The sequence below is a fragment of the Anguilla rostrata genome, chromosome 3, assembly GCF_018555375.3.
Source record: "Anguilla rostrata isolate EN2019 chromosome 3, ASM1855537v3, whole genome shotgun sequence".
NCBI lineage: Eukaryota > Metazoa > Chordata > Actinopteri > Anguilliformes > Anguillidae > Anguilla > Anguilla rostrata.
The window spans coordinates 10132573-10153400 of record NC_057935.1 but is presented as its reverse complement, the minus strand read 5'-3'; the positions used below and the strand labels follow the sequence as shown (position 1 = coordinate 10153400).

At 46.5% G+C, this 20828-nt stretch overlaps 1 protein-coding gene across 18 annotated transcripts in view; it reads left to right on the top strand.

The window, feature by feature from the left end:
- The window catches only part of LOC135250072 (protocadherin alpha-C2-like), a 121390-nt gene that overhangs the window by 78866 nt on the left and 21696 nt on the right, over window positions 1-20828 (top strand). Inside the window, exon 1 of one of the 18 annotated variants that reach the window (XM_064325980.1) lies at window positions 1285-3558. The exons of 16 other annotated variants lie outside the window; for them this stretch is intronic. In XM_064325980.1, coding sequence (XP_064182050.1) covers window positions 1351-3558 — 2208 coding nt within the window. In that variant the 5' untranslated portion in view covers window positions 1285-1350. Of the gene's footprint in view, window positions 1-1284; window positions 3559-15421; window positions 19267-20828 lie in introns of those variants that run through there. One more of the 18 variants, XM_064325963.1, reaches the window with a different exon arrangement.

Below are 20828 nucleotides of genomic sequence, written 5' to 3'. Positions count from 1 at the left end.
GCAAGCTTCAACACACTCAAAGCTCTGTTGCCAGAATTCCTACCCACACAAGATCCTGGCAACACATCACACCCACTTTTAAAAACCTACGCTAGCTTCCCGTAAAGGCAGGCATTCCAGATTATTTTGGTCACCTACAAAGCTCTAAATTACCCAGCCCCTCTCTACCACACTTCTTCCACTCCTCTAAAGTTCAAAGCCTTTGAACTTTAATACTGGCATGTTACTCCCCACCCTCAACAGCCTTCTCTGTGAATTTGGTGGCAGAGCTTTCTCTGTGGCTGCTCTCTTTCTTTGGGATGGTTTTCCAAAAAAAATCAGGGAATCAGGGTGTGCTGAAAATTTGAAATCCCTACTTAAGATCCACCTCTTCAGTATAATTTACCCTTAGTGTCCAATATTGCTTTGGTTAGTATGTTTGTGTTCATACCTTAATTATATACACTCATCTGGATTACTGTCCTATGTATCTGTTTTGCCTTCTGTGCATACCGTTCCTTGTGGGGTTTTTTCTACTTCTTAACTTTGTTAAGCGACCTTGGGCTCTGGAGAGGTGCTGTATAAATTAAATATTATTATTATTATTATTATTATTATTATTATTATTATTTCCTGTTGCCTATAGAATTTTAATTTTAGATCCCGTTTTTTCCCCAACGTCAGATGCCATGCAGCAATGTTTTCCTCGAGAAATGTTTATAACCACGTGAGCTGACTACGTTCCCATATGTCTATTTGAAAAACAGACGGAGATTCAAATTCGGAAACAGCAGTGCGCCGTTATATAGAATTATATTGCATTGACGACGTATTCTATTGTTTGTAATCTAGTGCTATTTTCTGTGTGTCTCCAATGATTCTGTATTAAAGGTCTCTTTAGCCTCTGTTTCATTATGTCACGTGTTTTGGTGTTTATGCAGGGTAGGGGCTGATCGGATAACTATCTGTTCTTGAATTTCCACAAGGTGTCGCTATGGCCTAACAAAGCAAAATCCACTGTTTTTTTTTTCTTGGGCTCCTCCTTATTTCAGCGATGAGGTCTAATATCAGCGGCTTTGTTAGTTTTGGATGCCGTTTGCCCGAGATAGCTATACAGAATTTCTTCGTACACATGTGGATATTGTATTTTTCTGTGTTTTCCTGAGTTAGTATTGGTGGATTATGATGAATCGGATGAACATGGCCAATTTGCTCGTATTTTCGATTGCTTGTTTCCTGCTTTTGCTTTCTATCATGGACGTGGTATCCGGACAAATCGTGTATTCCGTATCTGAAGAGGTGAATAAGGGGACATCTGTGGGAAACATCGCGAAAGACCTGAACTTAAACGCACAGGATCTGGAATCACGTATGTTTCAGATCGTATCTGGATCAAACAAACAATATTTCTCTGTAAATCTGAAGACTGGCATTTTGTTTGTAAATGAAAGGATCGACAGAGAGGATCTGTGTCCGAATGCGGTGAAATGCTCTATAAACATCGAAGCCATTGTTAATAGTCCTTTGAATTTGTTCCGCATTGAGGTAAACGTAGTGGATATCAATGATAATTTCCCATCCTTCCGTGTTAAATCAAGACATTTGAATATATCAGAATCTGCTTTTGTAGGGGACAGATTCCCATTGCCTAGGGCGTCTGATCCCGATGTGGGCAGCAACTCGGTGAAGACCTATAAGCTGAGTCCGAATGAACACTTCTCACTGGATGTACAAAGCGGTGGAGAGCAGAGTGTGTCTCCTGAGCTAGTGCTGCAGAAAGCTTTAGACCGAGAGAAGCAGTCTGTGATTCAGCTCGTACTGACTGCTGTCGATGGTGGAAAACCATCCAAATCCGGAACGTTACAGATAATTGTTAATGTTATGGATACGAATGACAACCCTCCTTTTTTTAAACAACCGCTTTATAAAGTGCGCATTTTTGAGAATATATCGCACGGGGCGTCAGTAATCATTCTGAACGCGACAGATGAGGATGAGGGGATAAATGGTGAAATAGTTTACGAGTTTCTAAACCAAGAACACGAGGATAATTCTATTCAAATGTTTAGTATAAATCCAAATACTGGTGAAATCACCGTTAAAGGCGACATTGATTATGAAGAAAACCATGCATATGAAATACGCGTGGAAGCAAAAGATAAAGGTTCTAACCCCCGGGCCACCCATTGTAAATTATTAGTTGAAGTCGTTGATGTAAATGATAATGCTCCAGAAATATCAGTAACCTCGCTTGTCAATGCAGTTAGAGAAGACGCCGGTAAAGACACTGCAGTTGCTTTAATAACCGTAGTCGATAAGGATACAGGGCAGAATGGAAATACACGTTGCTTTATATCTGGCGGGCTTCCTTTTAAACTACAGTCATCCTACAAGAATTATTACTCATTAGTGGTTGACGGGTTTCTAGACAGGGAGGTTACTTCTCAGTACAATGTCACCATCACAGCTACAGATGAAGGGACTCCGCCTCTCTCCAGCACCAGTGTTATCACTATTTATATATCTGACGTTAACGACAACGCGCCGCGCTTTCCGGACCCTGTGATTAACGTGTACTTGAAAGAAAACAGCCCAGTAGCGTCTGCCATTTACAAAGTATCTGCCCTTGATCCGGATTTAAACGAAAACGCCAAAGTTACGTATTCATTATTGAAAAGCTACGGTAAAGGTGTCTCTCCATCAGCTATCGACCTAAACTCTGTCAGTGGTGAGATACACAGTCTGCAGTCTTTTAACTACGAGGAGATAAAGACGTTCCAGTTTCAAGTCCAGGCCACAGACTCTGGTGTCCCTCCTCTAAGCAGCAACGTGACTGTGAATGTTTTTATTCTTGATGAGAATGACAACAGTCCTGCGGTTCTCCCGCCCTATTCTGACCAGGGCTCCGTTAACACAGAGAGCATCCCCTATTCTGCTGAAGCGGGATATTTTGTAGCCAAGATCAGGGCCGTGGACGCAGACTCTGGTTACAATGCGCTGCTTTCTTATCACATCACGGAACCCAAGGGAAGTAGTCTCTTCCGAATTGGATCCAGCACCGGGGAAATAAGGACTAAGAGGCGAATGAGTGACAATGACTTGAAGACTCATCCTTTGGTGGTTTTGATTTCTGATCACGGAGAGCCTTCCCACTCAGCGACTGTGTCTATTGATGTTGTGGTTGTTGATGATGGCAGTGAAGTAGGCCTACAGACGTCATTCAGACAGTTGCCTGCAAAGGAAGAGAGTTTCTCGGATGTAAATTTCTATTTGCTGATCGCCATTGTATCAGTTTCCGTTATATTTTTGCTCAGCCTTATTAGTTTAATAGCTATAAAGTGCCACAGGACGGACGGCAGTCTGAGCAAGTACAGCGCTCCAGTTATCACAACACACCCTGACGGGAGCTGGTCTTACTCCAAATCTACGCAGCAGTATGACGTGTGTTTTAGCTCAGACACACTGAAGAGTGACGTTGTGGTTTTCCCCGCCTCATTTCCACCTGCTGATGCGGATCTCATCAGTATTAATGGAGCAGACACCTTTAAACGGAACCAAACGCTCCCTAACAGCGCGAAGGTATGGTAGATTCGTCACTGCTGTTCCTGCCTTTTATACGAGACATATTTTATGTAACGCATTTTACATTTTGAGTACCATCATAGCTTTCGTGAAAATGACAATTTAAAAAATAACAGTCTTTGGTTTTATTGATGCGTTTATTTCACCACACCGCTGTTATCAGGTCTGTATCGATGTGCTTCTTCCCATTTTCAGCACCACGGTGCAGAACAGTGACAGTCACAAGCTGAAATCTCCTTGCGCAGCTACTGTGTTGGCGTCTTAAGTGAAATAGTTTTTCACTGAAATTTTAAACTACTCTTTTTTTCCTCTTTATTCATTCATGCGCATTATAACGTGACCCTTTATTACATTGTGGCAAATAAACCTCTAAATAATACCTGTAAACTTACTCATTAATAATAATAATAATAATAATTTATTCCGTTGAGTATCCACTATCCGAGCGTTTCACCCCATCGCTTGGTGTCGCTGTTTATGTATCTGACTCCGGAGTTGGCTACCCTCCAGGGAACGAGGCTGAATTCATTCACGGTCTGTGGCCAAATGAGGGTCATATGTTTGACAACTGGACTCTGCCATGAATTATGAATCACCTAAATTAAATTCCAGCCGTTGCATAACCGTGATACTTTTTAATGTTCATTTTTTGTGTGACTCTGTGATGAACATGTATGAAATACTACTCAGAGTTCCCGATATATTCTGTCATTCGCCATATCAAGATATTATCTTTGAAAAATTTAGGTCCGAAAATAGTTCGACGTATAAGTATAGACGTTTCGTTCCTTGTGTGTTAAACACAGACACTGCACGCTCACTACACACATTAGAATTGCGGAATAGTATTCAGTTAAATTTTACTTGTGTTGCGCTTTTTATAATTACCATTGTAATAAAGCAGCTTTGTTGCATGAGACCCAGGCCTGAACCCCTCAAAGCCTGGTCTAGAGTGACGGTGGCAAGGAAAAGCTGCCTGGCTGGTAATGGAGCAGAACCTGGCTCAGTGAAGGGAGCCCATCTGCTGCTGGCTGGCACCAAAATAGCAATAAATGACTATTTCCATTTCGTCTCATAGTGTATTTAAACGTCTTTCCTACACAGACCTTTTCTCATTTTCACACCAGTCTTTTATCAATCATTTCTGCTGGACAGAAGACCCAGTTTAAAACTTTTGAAATTGAGTCAGGTTAATTTACATTTTAGTGTACTTCCTTAACATCTTTGTACTTGATGTTTCTTTTTTATTTTTTCCTGTTTTATAACAATAATAATAATAATAATAATAATAATTATTATTATAACAACAACAACAACAATAATAATAATAATAATCCTAAACCTGACGGATCATCATTGAAGAGTTTTCATATGTATAAATGATTAAATTGTCCTTTTTAGTCTTTTAATGTTGACCCGGGATGTGGCCAAACACTGTCCTCAGCGGCAAATGCAGTTCCCGGGTACTGGGAGCTGGGTACTGGGAGCTGTCCAGCAACGTGGTGCTGAACGCGCACTCGCACGCCAAAGCCACCCGTTGAATTGGCGTCCCTCGTGTTTCTTCAGAACTTGCTTACATCTCTCCACTTCAAAGAGGTTTTCCCTTTAATTGCATGATTAATTTGCATAATCGTCCATGACCTGTTTGAAATCTAGGGAACCTTTATTACAGTATCCTTATTCAGCTTAATTAAAACTGTACAATGGTGTCAAAATATACTGAACGGAGAGTAAACACTTAGGGATTTAAATCAATTTATGTTAACTTATATTTATAAGTCGTCTTAATTGCTTAGTCATCATCATCTCCACCATTTTCTCTGTGTTTACAAGCAGGCTCTTGTTCGTTGCCACTAAAACTGGTGTTTATTCAGTGACTATAATTGTCATTGATATCAGTATTACTTTACTACTATTAGTATTACTATTATTGCTACTCATAGCATGTTCTGTTTTCAAGGGATATGTCACCACAAGCCCACCCTGAGAAGTGGCAGGGTTTGTCTTTTTTTGATTATTTTACTCTTATAGTTCTTGGAATGTTTTTCTTTTTTTTTTTAAGAATGAGAGGTGGTGATTAGACATCTTTGGGTTTGCCAGCTTTAATCGTACTTGTCCTGGAAAATTGGAACCTGTTTGTGTGTTTTATTTAAGGTTATTCAGACAGGCTTATTTTCACTGTATTGTGACAGCCACTCCTCATAACACAAACTCCATTTTGGGAGAACTGCACCAGCGGCTCCATTCTTCCTCGCTCTTCCTCTCCATATTCATAAATGGCCCCGTCTTGCTTACTCCGCACGCCGAAAGCTCATTTGCTGTGTTTGTTTTGCAATGTCAAGCGAAGCGGCAGAGGAAATGGATGAGGCCATTACGGGAATGCTTTGCTGGACGCTGCAGTAATCAGCGCGCTCGCACCGAGCCCGTGTGGTTTAACAGGCCTACTGTTGAGCGAGGGGGGGACTCTGCAGCTGGGCTATGCAGCCTGTGTGTTCTGTAGCCGCCTCTCTGATGAAAAAAAAAAAAAAAAAAACCTCACTGCAGGCATCCAGCTATCTGGTCACCAGGCCAAAATAAAAACAGACCTGTACTGTGTGACTCATCAGCCACTGTGTCTGTTATCTGTCCCTGTCTTGATTCAGCTCTTCTTTTTGTGTTTGATTTTTAAAACCGTTTTTTTTTTTTTTTAATCACACGGCACGCAGCGGCCGTCATGCGACTCGTGATCTTTCTTTCTCTCCTTCACAGACCCCATGTGATGTGCCAGAGTCAATGCCTCGTGTGTGAAGGGGCGGGATTCTTAGAATAGTGTGCAGTTTGAGGAGGGCAGCGTAGGTTTTTCAGGAAGGCGAGGGGTGTGGCTCTTAAAAGGGGGGTGGGGATCTCAGTTGGGGGGTGTTTATTTGGAACTGTGCTATTTCGGTAGTACTTCACACTCTGTCTCTCTTATGTTATTTTTCACTGTTGCTGGCAGCACTCCCAGCATTTATTTCTCAGTACTGGCAGCCTCTTTGACAGAGACAAAGACCCTCACAGAGTCTCTTGCAGTCACGTACAAAGACAGCCCTTGTGCTTTGGACAAACAGGGCATGCATATACATATTAGCATTCCTGTCTGTGCAAGGAAATGGGTAGTGGCTTTGAGAAGGATGCAGGTGTGCGTGGAGAGCAGATGGGATGCAGGGAGCACTGAGCCCGCTAAGTTAATGCAGCCTTTGGCCGTGACCGTGCGTTCTCTGTGCCTGTGACTGTTTATTCTCTGTGTCCTTGTGAAAGTGCTGACTCAGCTCTGAGTCTCCCTCCTCACATTTCCGTCGCTGGAACCGCCCCACTGACCACCGGAATCACGTCCGCGTCTTTCTGGACGCACAAGTCACCTTTGCTGAATGCTGACCCCATGTGACCAATGCCGTTCGTGCATAATTTTTTTTTAATCCATACTTTATTTATGTAGCTGAGTCCCATTGGGATTAAAATCTATTTTTCGATATCGCTCTGGCCAAAAGGCTGTAGCATTAAATGGAATGCAGCACAGTTATGTAAAGACAGCAGCTACGGGACAGGAAGAGTCTTAAGCCTTTCGTTGTCCTCAGGGTCAAAAGGGACGCTACCCAGAGAAAGTGAAAATATGCAAAATGTATGTGTGATTGCAGAGACCTCCTCAACAACTCTGACCCAGTGTGGTAGCTAGGGGTCAGTGTGAACTTCTGCACCACACTTTTCTTTCACATTCATTTGAACAGCCTGCTGCTGCTGCTGTGTGTGTGTGTGTGTGTGTGTGTACGCGCGCATTTGTGTGTGTGCGCGCTGTGCGCATGTGTGTATACAGTTGTGCATGTGCGTGTGTGTGTGTGTGTCTGTCTGTCTGTCTGCATGTTTGTGTGTGTGTGTGTGTGTGTGTGTGTGTTCTGTAAAGGAGGGGGAGAAACCCAGTAAAATTCCACTTGGCTCGGTGCCCTGGAGGAGTCTGCTGTGCATCTGGAGCTGTGGCTGATGTCATCAGCCTGCTGTCCTGCAGCCCTCCCGCCCGCCCGCCCGCAGAGCAGAGGAGAGCGCAGGATCGATGCTTTATTAATAAACTCCCCGGCCCGTCTGGGGCCCATTGTTCTGCCGTTGGTCTGTGGAGCAGTAAATGGGCTTCGGCTCCTGTAATGACTGCTGAAGCGCTGTGAGCTGCCTTTGTCTGGGAGAGGAGTGCACAGTGTAGCTCTTTCTCAGCCTGGCCGGTGTGGGCCCTCATTGATCTCCCTGGGTTTTCTCCTCCCGGATTTCTTCCCCTCGTTGTGGGAAAGGTAGGGGCGGGGCTCTTAGCATAACTGCTGAATGCTGCATTCTCTCACACTCTTATCTTCGCGTTTACATTATTCATTATTTTATTTTCTCTGCATTGTTCAGTTCTTCTGCAGGGCCCTTTACACACATCATTGCTGTCTGTGGGTGGTGTAGTCTTGTTTGCCCTGATATGGACATATTAAGACTGGCCTCCAGCCTTTCGTTTATTATTTTCAGTTATTATCCTCCTTCTTGGAGTCTTCAGAAATACAGCAGTTTCTGCTTCGGGCAGTGGCTTTCTTTTTTTTTTCAAATTCCTGTTTGCGTTTTGGTTGAAGGAGCAGCATTAGACAGAGGGGTGGCCTAGGAGGACCACAGCGCACCGTGTCCTTCTGTTGCACCCCTCTCTCTGGGCAGCAGCGGGGAGCTGGCCTGTCATTCCTAATTAATTCCGCCGCGTTCCTGCCAGCCAGCGTCTGTGACCCGGAGCGGCGGCGGGGGCGGCGGCGCTTCCTTCCTTCCCAGAGGTCGGCCGAGGGTCCCGCGCTGGCACGGATGCCGGGGACCGCCTCCTCGGAACGAGAGACCCGAAAAACCGGGGCGAGGAAAAGCGGGAACGGCGAGAGCGAAAACAAGCCGAACGCGTTTGTCTCACTCTGTTAACGCTAGCGCTGCGCGTTGTCTGAAAACACCAGCCAGTTGGAGTTGGTGGCGGATCGGCCCTGGTGCAGTCGGGGCGGGGCGGGGCGCGTGCCGGTGGGTGACAGTGTTCGGAGAGGGATGTTATTAGCCGTGCTTTTTTTTTGCGGCTCCCCAGATTGTGCCTTATTTACCGCGGACGCGCCGCGCCGGGTGCTGTTTAGGGGATTCATGCCTGTCTGCTCCTCCAGATAGCTTTGTTTACCGTCGCAGGCCCGCCCGCTTCCGTCTTGGCAGCTGGATGTCTTTGCTGGGCTGCGTTGTCAGTGTTTACCCTCCTGTGAGGGCGTCCGCATTCTGGCTGCTGCCGCTGCTCTCCCTGTCACAAGCCCAGAAGGGGTAATTCTGTGTTCCTGGAGCACAGATTGTTTTTTTTTTTGTTTTTTTTCGCTGAGGGAAAACAATTAGGTCTTGTGGAATCTTTACAGTTCAGGACCCCCTTCACATGTATGTTTTTGATTACATCTGGCAGTTATTTCTGGTAGTGCATGGAGACAAGCTGTTCTCTACCACCATATACACCCCCTCTCTCTCTCTCTCTCTCTCTCTCTGTCCCCACACTGTTCTCTCTCCTTCCCCACTCTTTTCTCTCTCTCTCTCTCTCTCTCTCTCTCCCTCTCTTTGTATTGCCAAAGCATGGCAAGGGACATGTGGAAATATCAGAGAATGAACAAATAACAGAATAATGTGATTGTATATATACTGTGTGTGTGTATACATATATATATATATATATATATATATATATATATACATACAAACAGTAGTCATAATAACATTTTAACCCAATAAAAGCAGCCAAGATAACAATGGTGTGTTGATTCTAAGCATGTGAGTGTGTGTATGAGCATGTATATATGCGTGAATGTCTGTGTGTGTGCATGAGTATGTGTGAGTGTGTATTTGTGAACTATAATATTGTGTGATGTTTGTTTTGTCACTAACTCTCACTCTCTCTCTCCCCACTTTCTCACCCCAAAACTGTTCTCTCCCTATCTCTACACTGATCTCACTCTGTCCCCACAATCTTCCCTCCCTATCCCCATTCTGTTCTCTCTCTGTCCCACTCCCCACACTGTTCTCTCTCTGTCCTCACACTGTTCTTTCTCTGTCCTCACACTGTTATCTCTGTCCCCACACTGTTCCCTCTGTGTCCCCAACTGTTCCCCCTGTCTCCCCAACTTTTCTCTATGTCCCCACACTGTTCCATTCCTATCCCCACACTGTTCCCTCCCTATCCCCACACTGTTCCCCCTGTGTCCCCACACTGTTCTCTCTGTCCTCACATGGTTCTCCCTGTCCGCACACTGTTCTCTCTCTGTCTCCACAATGATCTCTCTCTCTGTCCTCACATGGTTCTCCCTGTCCCCACACTTTTCCATTCCTGTCCTCACACTGATCTCTCTCTCTCTACCCACACTGTTCTCTTTGTGTCCCCACTCTGTCTCTCTCTGTCCTCACACGGTTCTCTTTCTGTCCCCACTCTGTCTCTCTCTGTCCTCACACTGATCTCTCTCTCTGTACCCACACTGTTCCCCCTGTCTCCCCACACTGTTCTCTCTCTGTCCCCACACTGTTCCATTCCTGTCCTCACACTGATCTCTCTCTCTGTCCTCACACGGTTCTGTGTTCATTCAGACGGAACACTAGCACAGATCCTGCCAGCCTTTTTATTCCTTTTTTTAAACTCCATGTATTTTTTTCACCAGAATTAAGAATGCATGACTGTGCCTTTTTAGGGACAGAGTCATCCATGGGCAATGGCTCCTAGGCAAGGAGCTTAACTGCACAAAAACTCTGATGGTGAGAAGATAGTAATGAGAGTATTGGAACTTCCCAGTACTTACACACACTTGTGCATGTACGCACACACATGCACACACATGCACAGTCTTGTTAGGCCTCAGTACTGGTAGAGGAGGAATCGGGCTGGAGGTGGGGAGGGAGGGTGGAGGGTGGGGGGTGGTGATTTAGTCGATGTCAGGCCATAGCCATGGCAATATTTGTCTTCACCAGTAGAGGTCTTAGTTTCCCTCTGCTTTGCCTTGTGTCACATTAATACGTTTCACTAAATGTTTTTTAAAGATATTTGTCAGCAGAGATATAGACTTGCTTTAAATACCAAAGGGTAACTATTCTTTTTATATTTGTGTATTCCTAAAAATGTCTTTTACTCTTAATGAAAACTAATTCTATCGGTTCAAATTGATGCAAGGGCACATCTTTAGCATATATTTCTCTGGAAAAAATCATGTAGTACGGTACATCAGTCTTTTATTTTTCTTTAAGCAATATTTTCAGTTTGCCTGTTTATTCCAAAATTAGGTCTGTAAATAGAAACTTTAAACATGAAAGATCTGCCAGAATCAGATGCGTTTCTTGTCAGCCAGCATTTCTCAGATTATTTCTTTTACTTCATGCATTTTTGGGCCAATTTTCTGCATAAATCTATTCTCAGTGCTGCTTCGCCTACTGTTTATAGCAATACTCCGGTGGGACCATCTCTGACATCATGCAGTGTTAATGTCAAATGCCACTGCAGTACATGTAGGTCTCTGATGTATGGAAATGTGTGAGACTGGAATTCATGAGTGGACTGTAATGGGTCCGACAGCTCTTAGATGACATGTTCTATATCTATAATGGAGGGTGGATTAGTTGCAAGAGACTGTGTGTTTTCACCTGCGTGTGCATGCGTGTGCGTGCGCGTATATGCATGTGTCAGGATTTAAAATACGAGGAGCTGACTTGAGAACATCTGACTTGTTTTATGAAAGTGGAAGCTTATGATGAGGTCATCCCTACTTCCCTTGGGCTGCAGAGGTCATCAGATATTGGGAGACTAAGACAGGATGATCTATGGGCTTCTCTACTAACATAGCACACAATCTGCGGGGGAATCTGCATGTGGCATAACAGATGGTTTTTATATTAAATTAATAGCTTTTTGAATATCGTACATGCAGTGGTGAGCATATATAATTATCTCCCTCTTTGCATAATGTATTAGAGTGGTTATTAAATATTCTAAGCCTCATATATTTTTTCAAGTGAGAACTTTTTTCTTTTTTTCCCTTCTGCTTTCGTGCAGAAGGGGAGAGAAGTACAGGTGGAATTTTTCAAGGAATCATTCAGCGAATGAGAAAGAGGGAGGAGTAGCCCCGATCCCTGAGTGCATTTCCATTGGCTGACTGTAAGGCGTGGCCAGTGTATGCCTGAGCCCCGCCCTCACCGAGGCCAGCTTCACCATTTGTGTCTGCTGCAGATATCATGCGGATATAGGCTAGGTCTGGCTTTAATGGCTGCAGGGCCCAGACACACACTGGCCACACCTTATTGTGAGCCAGGGGCGATTGAGCAGGGAGGATGTGTATCATAGTGTTTAGGGTACTGTGCTTGTTCAATTCCCATGTGAGACACTGCTGTTGTCAAAAAAAAGATTTGCACATACAAACAAGAATGACTTCATATGCAATAAAATATAATAATTACAACTATAACAATAAGATCCATGCACCCTGAATTACTTTCAAACAATATAATCAATTTATCAAATATAAGAACAAACTGAGTTTTCAGTCAATGAACCTTCGTCAGAGCTTTCAAAGCTGTGGTACCCATGCGCAAGGCACTTTACCTGAATTGCTTTAGGAAATATCCAGCTGCATTAATAGAACGTATGTAAAGAATGCAAGCTCTGTGTTGCTCCGGGTGGGAGAGCAAATGTCAGTGTAAAAGTAATATGTGACCTGACAGGAGAAAGGGGGGGGGGGGGGGGGAGGTCTCTGTGAGGTACGCTTGTAAAGAGCCCTGGTGAGCAGCAGGTGTGTAGTGTAAGTGCTTTGTTCTGTTCCATGTAGGTCAGGGGTCGTGCCAGTAGCTGAACTGCCCTGGACAAGAAGCAGTTCTTGGCATGGTTTTGCAATGCAGAGTCCCATGCACCAGTCTGACAGACCTGCAGATTGCCCACAATGCCGTACGAAACCAGAGATCCACAAATGGCCACGTCTTTGCTACGCATCACTGCTGCAGACACGCACGCAACATTCTCCGCTGCTGTGTGCTGTTCTGGGAGAGGAGAAGGAGCAGAACAGCGCAACGGCACAGAATGTAGCGTGCGCGTCTCCTCTTTGCCCACTGTCAGATATCCCAGTCACCCTGCCACTGTCTGGAAAGCCTGCGGGATCCCCGGGCAGCGGCACGGTCACACGCAGGTCCCCTGCAGCTTGTTCGTTATTATGCATTCCAGATGCACGGCCCGGTTTGCCGCGATTTGCTGCCGCGGTTCTTTTTGTCTGCTGCGGTCGCTGCAAAAGGTCTGCGGCATCTCGCCACGGCGGGGTGTTTTATTTCGTGACTGGGTCCGAGGGGCTCATTTGAATTTTAAATGAGCGCCAGAACACCTCATGCATCACAGCGCGGACCTCTGCAGTCAGGCCGGCAGGGCATAATTCACAGCCTTCTCTAGGATTTGTGGGAAATGCGTGCTGCCTCATCCTGCTTGAAACGTGGCTTGCCTGCATCTGGGGGGTTGGGGGTTGGGGGTTGGCGGGGGGGGGGGGGGGGCTATGAGTAATGAGTGTTCTTTTGGGGCTGGTTGATGGGGAGGAGTTTAAAGTGAAACTGAGACAACTTAATTATAACCCCCTTGATAAAAGCATTGGTATGTTCACCCGCAATTAACAGATGGACAGGTTTCTGATGAGCAGAGAGAGAGAGACGACTGTCTTGTTAGTCACAGCCACGCGCGATTCAATAGAAAAACAGAACAAATAGCCGGAAAGGCCAGGTGTTCTAAATCTCTGGCGTGTGTAATTGATGAGATTACAGTCGTCCTTTCTCCGTCTGTCTGCTGTAAACACGTGTAAGTCCCAGGGGAAGAGCTGCTTTAAATGTCAGGGCTGTGCAGTATCTTCTCCGGCCCTCGGACTTAAAAGCTCCAGACGCTGGGGTCTAACTCGGCAATGGAATTTGTATCACAGACGAAGTGAATAAATAAATAAGTACACTGGAGTAAAAAAGATCAGCATTAGTTAAAGTCCACTGGACTTTGTGACTGAGGCATCTGCACAAGACAACCAGATAAAATGTCCATGCAGACTCGGAGTAAGTCAGCTGTTCTTGATTTGGTGAAAACGGGCGGAGGGCATAGCCTACCGCAGAATGCGAGCTGCATGTGTTGGGTCGCTGGTTTCAGAGCACTGGCCTGGTTTTTACTGCAGGTGCGGCAGGTGTTTGGAATGTGGGTCAGTGTTAATCTGATGGATACAGGCTTCCAGGCAGGGAGACCGGGAAACGGAAGCAGAGAATTCCAGCTCTGAAATCCGCCCCCTCTACCCCCGCAGTGTGAAATTTACTTGACTGCCTGTAGCATCCATCTGACTCAACACCGCGCGCTCATCTCTCAGGGTGCCAGTTTTCCGCCTTCGGTTGACGGCTCCTTGAGTTTGACTTAGTGTCGCGTAGGGGAATTGCGAGCGGGTACACAGACGAGCCAACGAATCAGCTCAACCAATGGTCTGCTTGTGCCTCGCAAAATGCGATGTATTGAACCGTGCCCATATCACAGTAAGGTTTGGAAGTTTGTTGCTGTAAACGTGTGTGTGTGTGTGTGTGTGTGTGTGTGTGTGTGTGTTTGAGTGTGTGCGTGCGTGTGTGAAGATAGGCGAACACTGCAGGGCCACTGGCCACTGCGGTGCTGGGACTGCACGATAAACGCGGCCTATTGATGACGAGAAACACGTCAGATAATCTGATAACTGTCACGTCATAGAATGAATTGGAGAAGGTTCGTGTTTCAAGTCATTTAACATTTGATGGGATTCTTTAAATAACAGCCATGTTATGTGTGTCGTTTAATTTCAGTCTAATGGATTTATGTTTTTTTAAATTAAAGTAACACTGTGTCTGTTGTACAGCTTAGTAAACGAGTCTCAACGGCACCTCAGCGTGTCAGGGAGTGTGATCGGCTATTTATGCACCTCTGTCGGCCACCTGAGATCGAATACGCGCTGAGGCGCAGCTGCTGTAGGTCGGCGCTGAGCGCCGTTCAGACTGTATTACAGGGTATATAAGAATCCCTGTACGCTGCGGCGGTTACATAAAGCCGTGGAAAAGCTGATGGCAGTGTAGAATCCTCGGCTTTGATGGATATGTAATACCTTTTACCTCCATTAACAGGTAGATCCTTCTATGACTTTTCAGCGCTATCTTACATTTCTATTGATCTATAATGCCGGCACCCATCTTTAGTAGACCATCGGGTATTTGTTTTTTTGAAGTCAGCATCTTTTAAGGCTTCGTGGCTACCTAGTCCTGTTCATTCCTGAATAACTAATCCATCCTGCTACTGTAGCTAATGGAAAATTTAAACCAGCAACGCATGTGGTTCAAATTGGTTTAGATAACCGTACAAATGCATAGAAAATAAGCAAAAATAACTATGGTTTTATTTAAGTACATTCATTCACCGACTAGAATAAGCTGTTTCTGTAACATTTTGAACAGAGCGCAGGAACTCGAAATGTAGTCATGTCCACCTGAATGCAATAACGTTTCCTTATTAAATCCATTAATCAGATACTGCGCTACAGAACCTCACAATTAATCGACGTCTGAAAGCCGACAGTTCTATTAAATCAAGCCAGGGAAATGAGCACAGTCACGCCGTATATACCGAACTAGTCAATAATTCAGAATGTGTTTACAAGATAAATAGTGAATAGACTTTTTATACATATATAAAACATGAAATAATGGTGATTTCCCACATCTTCCATTTAGAAAGTTCTATTTAGCATATCCAAAATATTGACTCACACATATAACTCAGAATTTCGAATTAAGTGCTTACATTGCGTTAATATATTCGGAATTATTTAATGCTAATGGAATAATAGCCCAATGGAATGCATGGCTATGCATAAGTCAATTATAAATAAGGCATTGTGTACAGGCCACGAGGGTTTTTCTTGCATCCTTTTTCCGGTTTCCTAATTGCACAGCATCTGAACATTTCCAGAAGGACTGTCAGATATGCGTTAGTCTGTTTTGACGGCTGCAGGGAGGGGGCAAGTCGCGAGCATCTTGGCGGTGACCCAGACTACCCTGAGTCAGTCCAAGGTGATCTTGATAATCACGGTTATGAGGACAGTTTTGTGCACCGAAGGGAAAATAAGATTGGAGACGAAAAAAGGACAAGCCCGGCCCCCGAACACGCCTGTATAATCTTTAGATATAATTATTCAAGCTGGAGACGAGCGAGGAGATGGAACTAGCAGCCTACCATCTCGCGCTGTCAGGCTTTAACACTTGACAAATAAGCGGTGGCCAGCCCTTCAATTTGGAGATGCATGTATTCACCAGAGACTGAGAGAGATGGCTGAGAGAGAGAATTCACATTGCGACATTTGGTTGTTCCGTTCAAACTAACCAAATTGTGTCCGGTTGTTAGTAAATAGCCATGCATTAGTTCTATAAAAATTTATCTTTCTGGATTTAACAGATATTTTTTTATATATATTCATAGCATCGCGTAATTGAAAATTTCTATGAACAGAAAATAATGATTTGGAGATTTCCTTATAGGCGTGCCGCCGTCGAAATGAAAACCTTTCGCGTTATTCATTAGGTATACAACATAGCATCGATGAAAAGGGTGGAGACACCGCCTTTGTTCTAAACTACCACTTTGATTCGAATTATCATGCTAACAAACACCATCCAACTAAGGGAAATCGATTAAAGCAATAAATAGTGACAGCGTTTACCAATTTCTTAAGAAATTGCTTCATTTCTTAGGCAATACCTCCGATTGCTTTCCATTTTGTCGGTGTTTTTTAGCGGAGGCTCTGAAATGCAGCCAGCAGTGTTCGAGCGAGCTGCCCCTCCCCCGCAGCACAGCTTAGCAAAGACACTCCTGCGCGCAGCAACGGGCTGGGCAGTGGAGAGAGCGCGCGCGAGAGCGAGAGGCAGCACCCTTGTCAGGGAAAAGACAGCAGCGCGGTGGAAAAAAACAGCACAGACAAAGGAAAACATGGATATATCGGTGAATTGCCAGGTTAAAAAGAAGCGGGAGAGGATGCTGTGGTCGTCTTGCACATAGCGGGGTAAAATACAACCATCTTTTTTAATGTGGTGGTGGGAGGAAACGTACTGCAAGCTAAAAAGACGGAAAACTGTTTTTAATCCGTCTGCGGATTCTGTGAGCTTGCGATGGCTCGTATAGGGTGCTGTAACAGCATAAAGAAGAATGTGCCTATTTATTTCTATTTGGTGTTTTTATTATTCGGTGGCCTTGCATCTGCACAAATACGGTACTCTATTCCCGAGGAACGAGAAGACGGAACGGTCGTTGGAGATATTGTGCAGGATTTGGGTCTCGATCTCCGAACTCTCTCCTCGCGACGGATTAAAATCACCTCGGACAGCGCAAAGAGGTATTTCGGTATTAATCACAAAACTGGAAAACTGGTTGTGAATGACAGAATAGACAGAGAGACGCTTTGCGAGTTTAGTAGCACATGCCTTTTAAATCTGGAGGTGGTGGCTGAAAATCCGTTTGAAGTACATAATGTGGAAGTAGAAATACTGGATGCGAATGACAATGCGCCGCAGTTCCCAAGAGACGAATACCAGCTGGACGTTTCAGAATCGACTTTACCCAGGGCTCGTTTTCATGTCGAGAGCGCGCAAGATCCGGATGATGGCTCCAATTCTATTCGGCAGTACCAACTCAGTCCAAACGAATTATTTGCGCTGGAATCCAAGAAACCCTCGCCAAACAGCAAGCTGGTTGAGCTCGTGCTTAAAAAGGCTCTGGATCGCGAGCAGATACCTTTCCATCAGCTCATTCTGACCGCCATAGACGGAGGCTCTCCTCAACGAACTGGCACAGCTAAAATAAACGTGCGTGTTTTGGATTCCAATGACAACGTCCCAGTGTTTGACAGTTCAGTATACAAAGTGAAATTGTTAGAAAACTCGCCAAAGGACACTCTTGTGATAAAGCTAAATGCAACAGATGCAGATGAGGGCACCAACGGAGAGGTTATCTACTCCTTCAGCAGCTACACCCCAGAGAGGGTCAGGCAAGTGTTCAACATGGACCCAAATACAGGGGAGATCAGGGTCAGGAGTCAGGTGGACTATGAGGAGACCAGCTCCTATGAGATGTACGTCCAGGCCATGGACAAGGGTGCCGGGGCGGAGGCCGTGCACTGCAAAGTGGTGGTGGAAGTCGTGGACGTGAACGACAACGTCCCGGAGATCGTGCTGTCCTCCCTGTCCAGCCCGGTGCGGGAGGACGCCCGGGCCGACACGGTGGTGGCCCTGATCAGCGTGACGGACCGCGACTCCGGCCCCAACAAGCAGGTGAGCCTGGACATTCCCCCGGGCCTGCCCTTCAAGGTGAAGTCCTTCCGGAACTACTACACCTTGGTGACGTCCGCTTTCCTGGACCGGGAGGACACCGCCGCCTACAATGTCACACTGAGCGCCACCGACTCGGGGACGCCGCCCCTCTCCTCCAAGAAGACCATCCAGATCGACGTGGCCGACGTCAACGACAACCCGCCGCGCTTCGAGCAGACGTCCTACACCGTGTACGTGGTGGAGAACAACACCCCCGGGGCGTCCCTGTGCACCGTCAAGGCCCAGGACGCCGACATCAACGAGAACGCCCGCATCACGTACACCGTTCTCAACGACAACAACCACGGCATCCCGGTCACCTCCTACGTGTCCGTGCGGGCGGACACGGGCGAGGCCTACGCCCTGCGCTCCTTCGACTACGAGAGCCTGCGGGAGTTCCACTTCCAGGTCAAAGCGCAGGACGGCGGGATCCCGCCCCTCAGCCGCGTGGCCACCGTCTACATCTACGTGCTGGACCAGAACGACCACGTCCCCGAGATCGTGTACCCGCCCGCCAACGGCACCCGCACCACCGAGACGGTCCTGAAGAACGTGGAGGCCGGGCACCTGGTGATGAAGGTGGCGGCGTACGACGCCGACGCGGGACGGAACGCCTGGCTGCTCTACAGCCTGGAGCAGGCCACCGACCCGGACCTGTTCAAGATGCACGAGCACACTGGCGAGATCCGCACCACCCGCAAGATCGTGGAGGACAACTCCACCTTCTTCAGCCTGATGGTGGTGGTGCGGGACAACGGCGCGCCTTCGCTGTCCTCCACTGCCACCGTCAACGTGGCGGTGATGGAGGTGCCGCCCAAGATGACCCCTGACCCCAAGAAGATCATCAAGCCTCACAGGACGCTGATCTTCTCCAACGTCACGCTCTACCTGATCGTGGCGCTCAGCGCCACCACCTTCGTGTTCCTCCTGACCGTGGTGGTGCTGGCCATCGTCCGTTGCCACGCCTACTGCACCCAGTCCGGCTCCTGCTGCCCCTGCTGCACGTCCCAGAAGACCCCGCCTCAGACCGGCGCCGCTGGCGGCGGGGCAGGCGGGGCCAGCGGGCAGCAGCCCAACAACAACGTAGTGCTGCGGCGCGACCTGAAGGTGGAGCCGCACTACATCGAGGTGCGGGGCAACGGCTCCCTGACCAAGACTTACTGCTATAAGACCTGCCTGACCGCCACGTCGGGCAGCGACACCTTCATGTTCTACAACACGGGCTGCCCGCCGGGGGGCACCATGGGCTCGGAGCGCTTCTTCACGGGCCAGAGCGGCCAGATGTTCGTCCGGAGGCTCAGCATGCCGGACGCCGCGCTCCAGGTGTGTCTCCGGGCTCTGGTCTGCTCCGCCCTCTGATTCGAAGCACAGGCCAAGAGGGGGAAGTCCATTGGCGTTTTGGGTCTCTGCATGGCTTAGCTAGCCTGGTCATGTTCTTCAAGTCCTGTGTATGGACTCTGAAGGGCAGGCTGTCTTTATTGGTAGGCCTGATCATCTGTGTTGTCTTAGAAGCAATCAAAACATGCATAGTCTTCTGTATTCCCTTTTCCATATTTTCTTTTCAATTCTTCCTATCTACACTGGCTGTGTAGACATCATTTTGTTGTTATTGTACCTCTGTAGTGGAGTATTTTGTGGAGGGCTGAGCTGGGTAATTTTCAGGATTTACAGTTGAGTGGCTCACAGTCCTGCTGGGTTATACACTTAAGGGAAGCTGTAGAGAGGAGCACTGTGCCATGGCTGCCCACCTTTCTAAGAGAGTGTGGATTTTCCCTCTGGTGAGGAACCTCAAATGTTCACCACTGGCGGACAAACCGGAAAGAACAGCATTTATGTAATGCTGAAGCTTAAAATAATTGCACTATAATGTTAAAAATGAAATTTAAGAAGGTGCAACTTCAGCTTGCCTTTATGTCCCATGTAGGTGTATATCTTGTTGTGTGTTGGTGTAAGGCTGTGTATGTGTCTGTGCGCCTTTTGTGTGTGAATGTGTGCACCTTTGTGTGCCTGTGTGTGTCTGTTGGACGGTTACTTTCCCTACTGCTTTGTGTCAGTGGTAAGATCCAGCAATCAGAGCTTATCATAGCTGATTTTATTTCTGATGAATCAGTGCATTTATACAGATATTTAGAGCCATCAACAAATCTCTCCTCATCACCCATTTGAGAATTCTTTGTGCTGTTTATATGTCAAATCATATTTAATGGCTCCTGTGCACTTACGCACACAGATTTAAGACACAAAACAGACCTGTAGCATTTGTCACACGCACACACACACCTGTTCTCTTTTCTGCTGACCAGCTGTAAACTGTCTCTTATTGTAGCCAGGCTGTATTATGAGTGAGTCCTGAACCAGGAAGATGTTTCTCTTCCCTCCATCGTCTGAAAGGGTCTACAAAGAGAGAGCATGTGACCAAGCTCTGCTCTGAGACGATGTAAATTGCTGTACTGCAAAAAAAAAAAGAAAAAACCACTGCCTAATGATTGTTCTGCACTTCCACTACATCCTCATTAAACGCCAGGCCTGTTTGTCTGTAATTCTTCCAATCTGACTGGCAGTAATGGCTTCCCATCATTGAAAGGAGGTTTCTGTTCTTCTGCTCTGAAGGGCACGAAGGGAAGTCATTTGATTGGCTGATGTACGCTGTATCCATGCAAGGTGTGCCCCCTCATTGGGGATGGGGGGTGGGGGGGTGGAGGCTGTAGGCAGAGCTGGCCATTAGCACGCGAGCGTAGCTCGTTAGTGTCCATCTCTCCACAGCTCACCTCACGCAGAGCCTGTCGCGGTGGAGGCACGATCACCGCAAGAAGGAAAAGCGGCGTGCTGTGCAGGCAGACCGCTGGGAGGAGAGGAAGCTTCCCGCCTCCTTCCGAGGCCCTCGC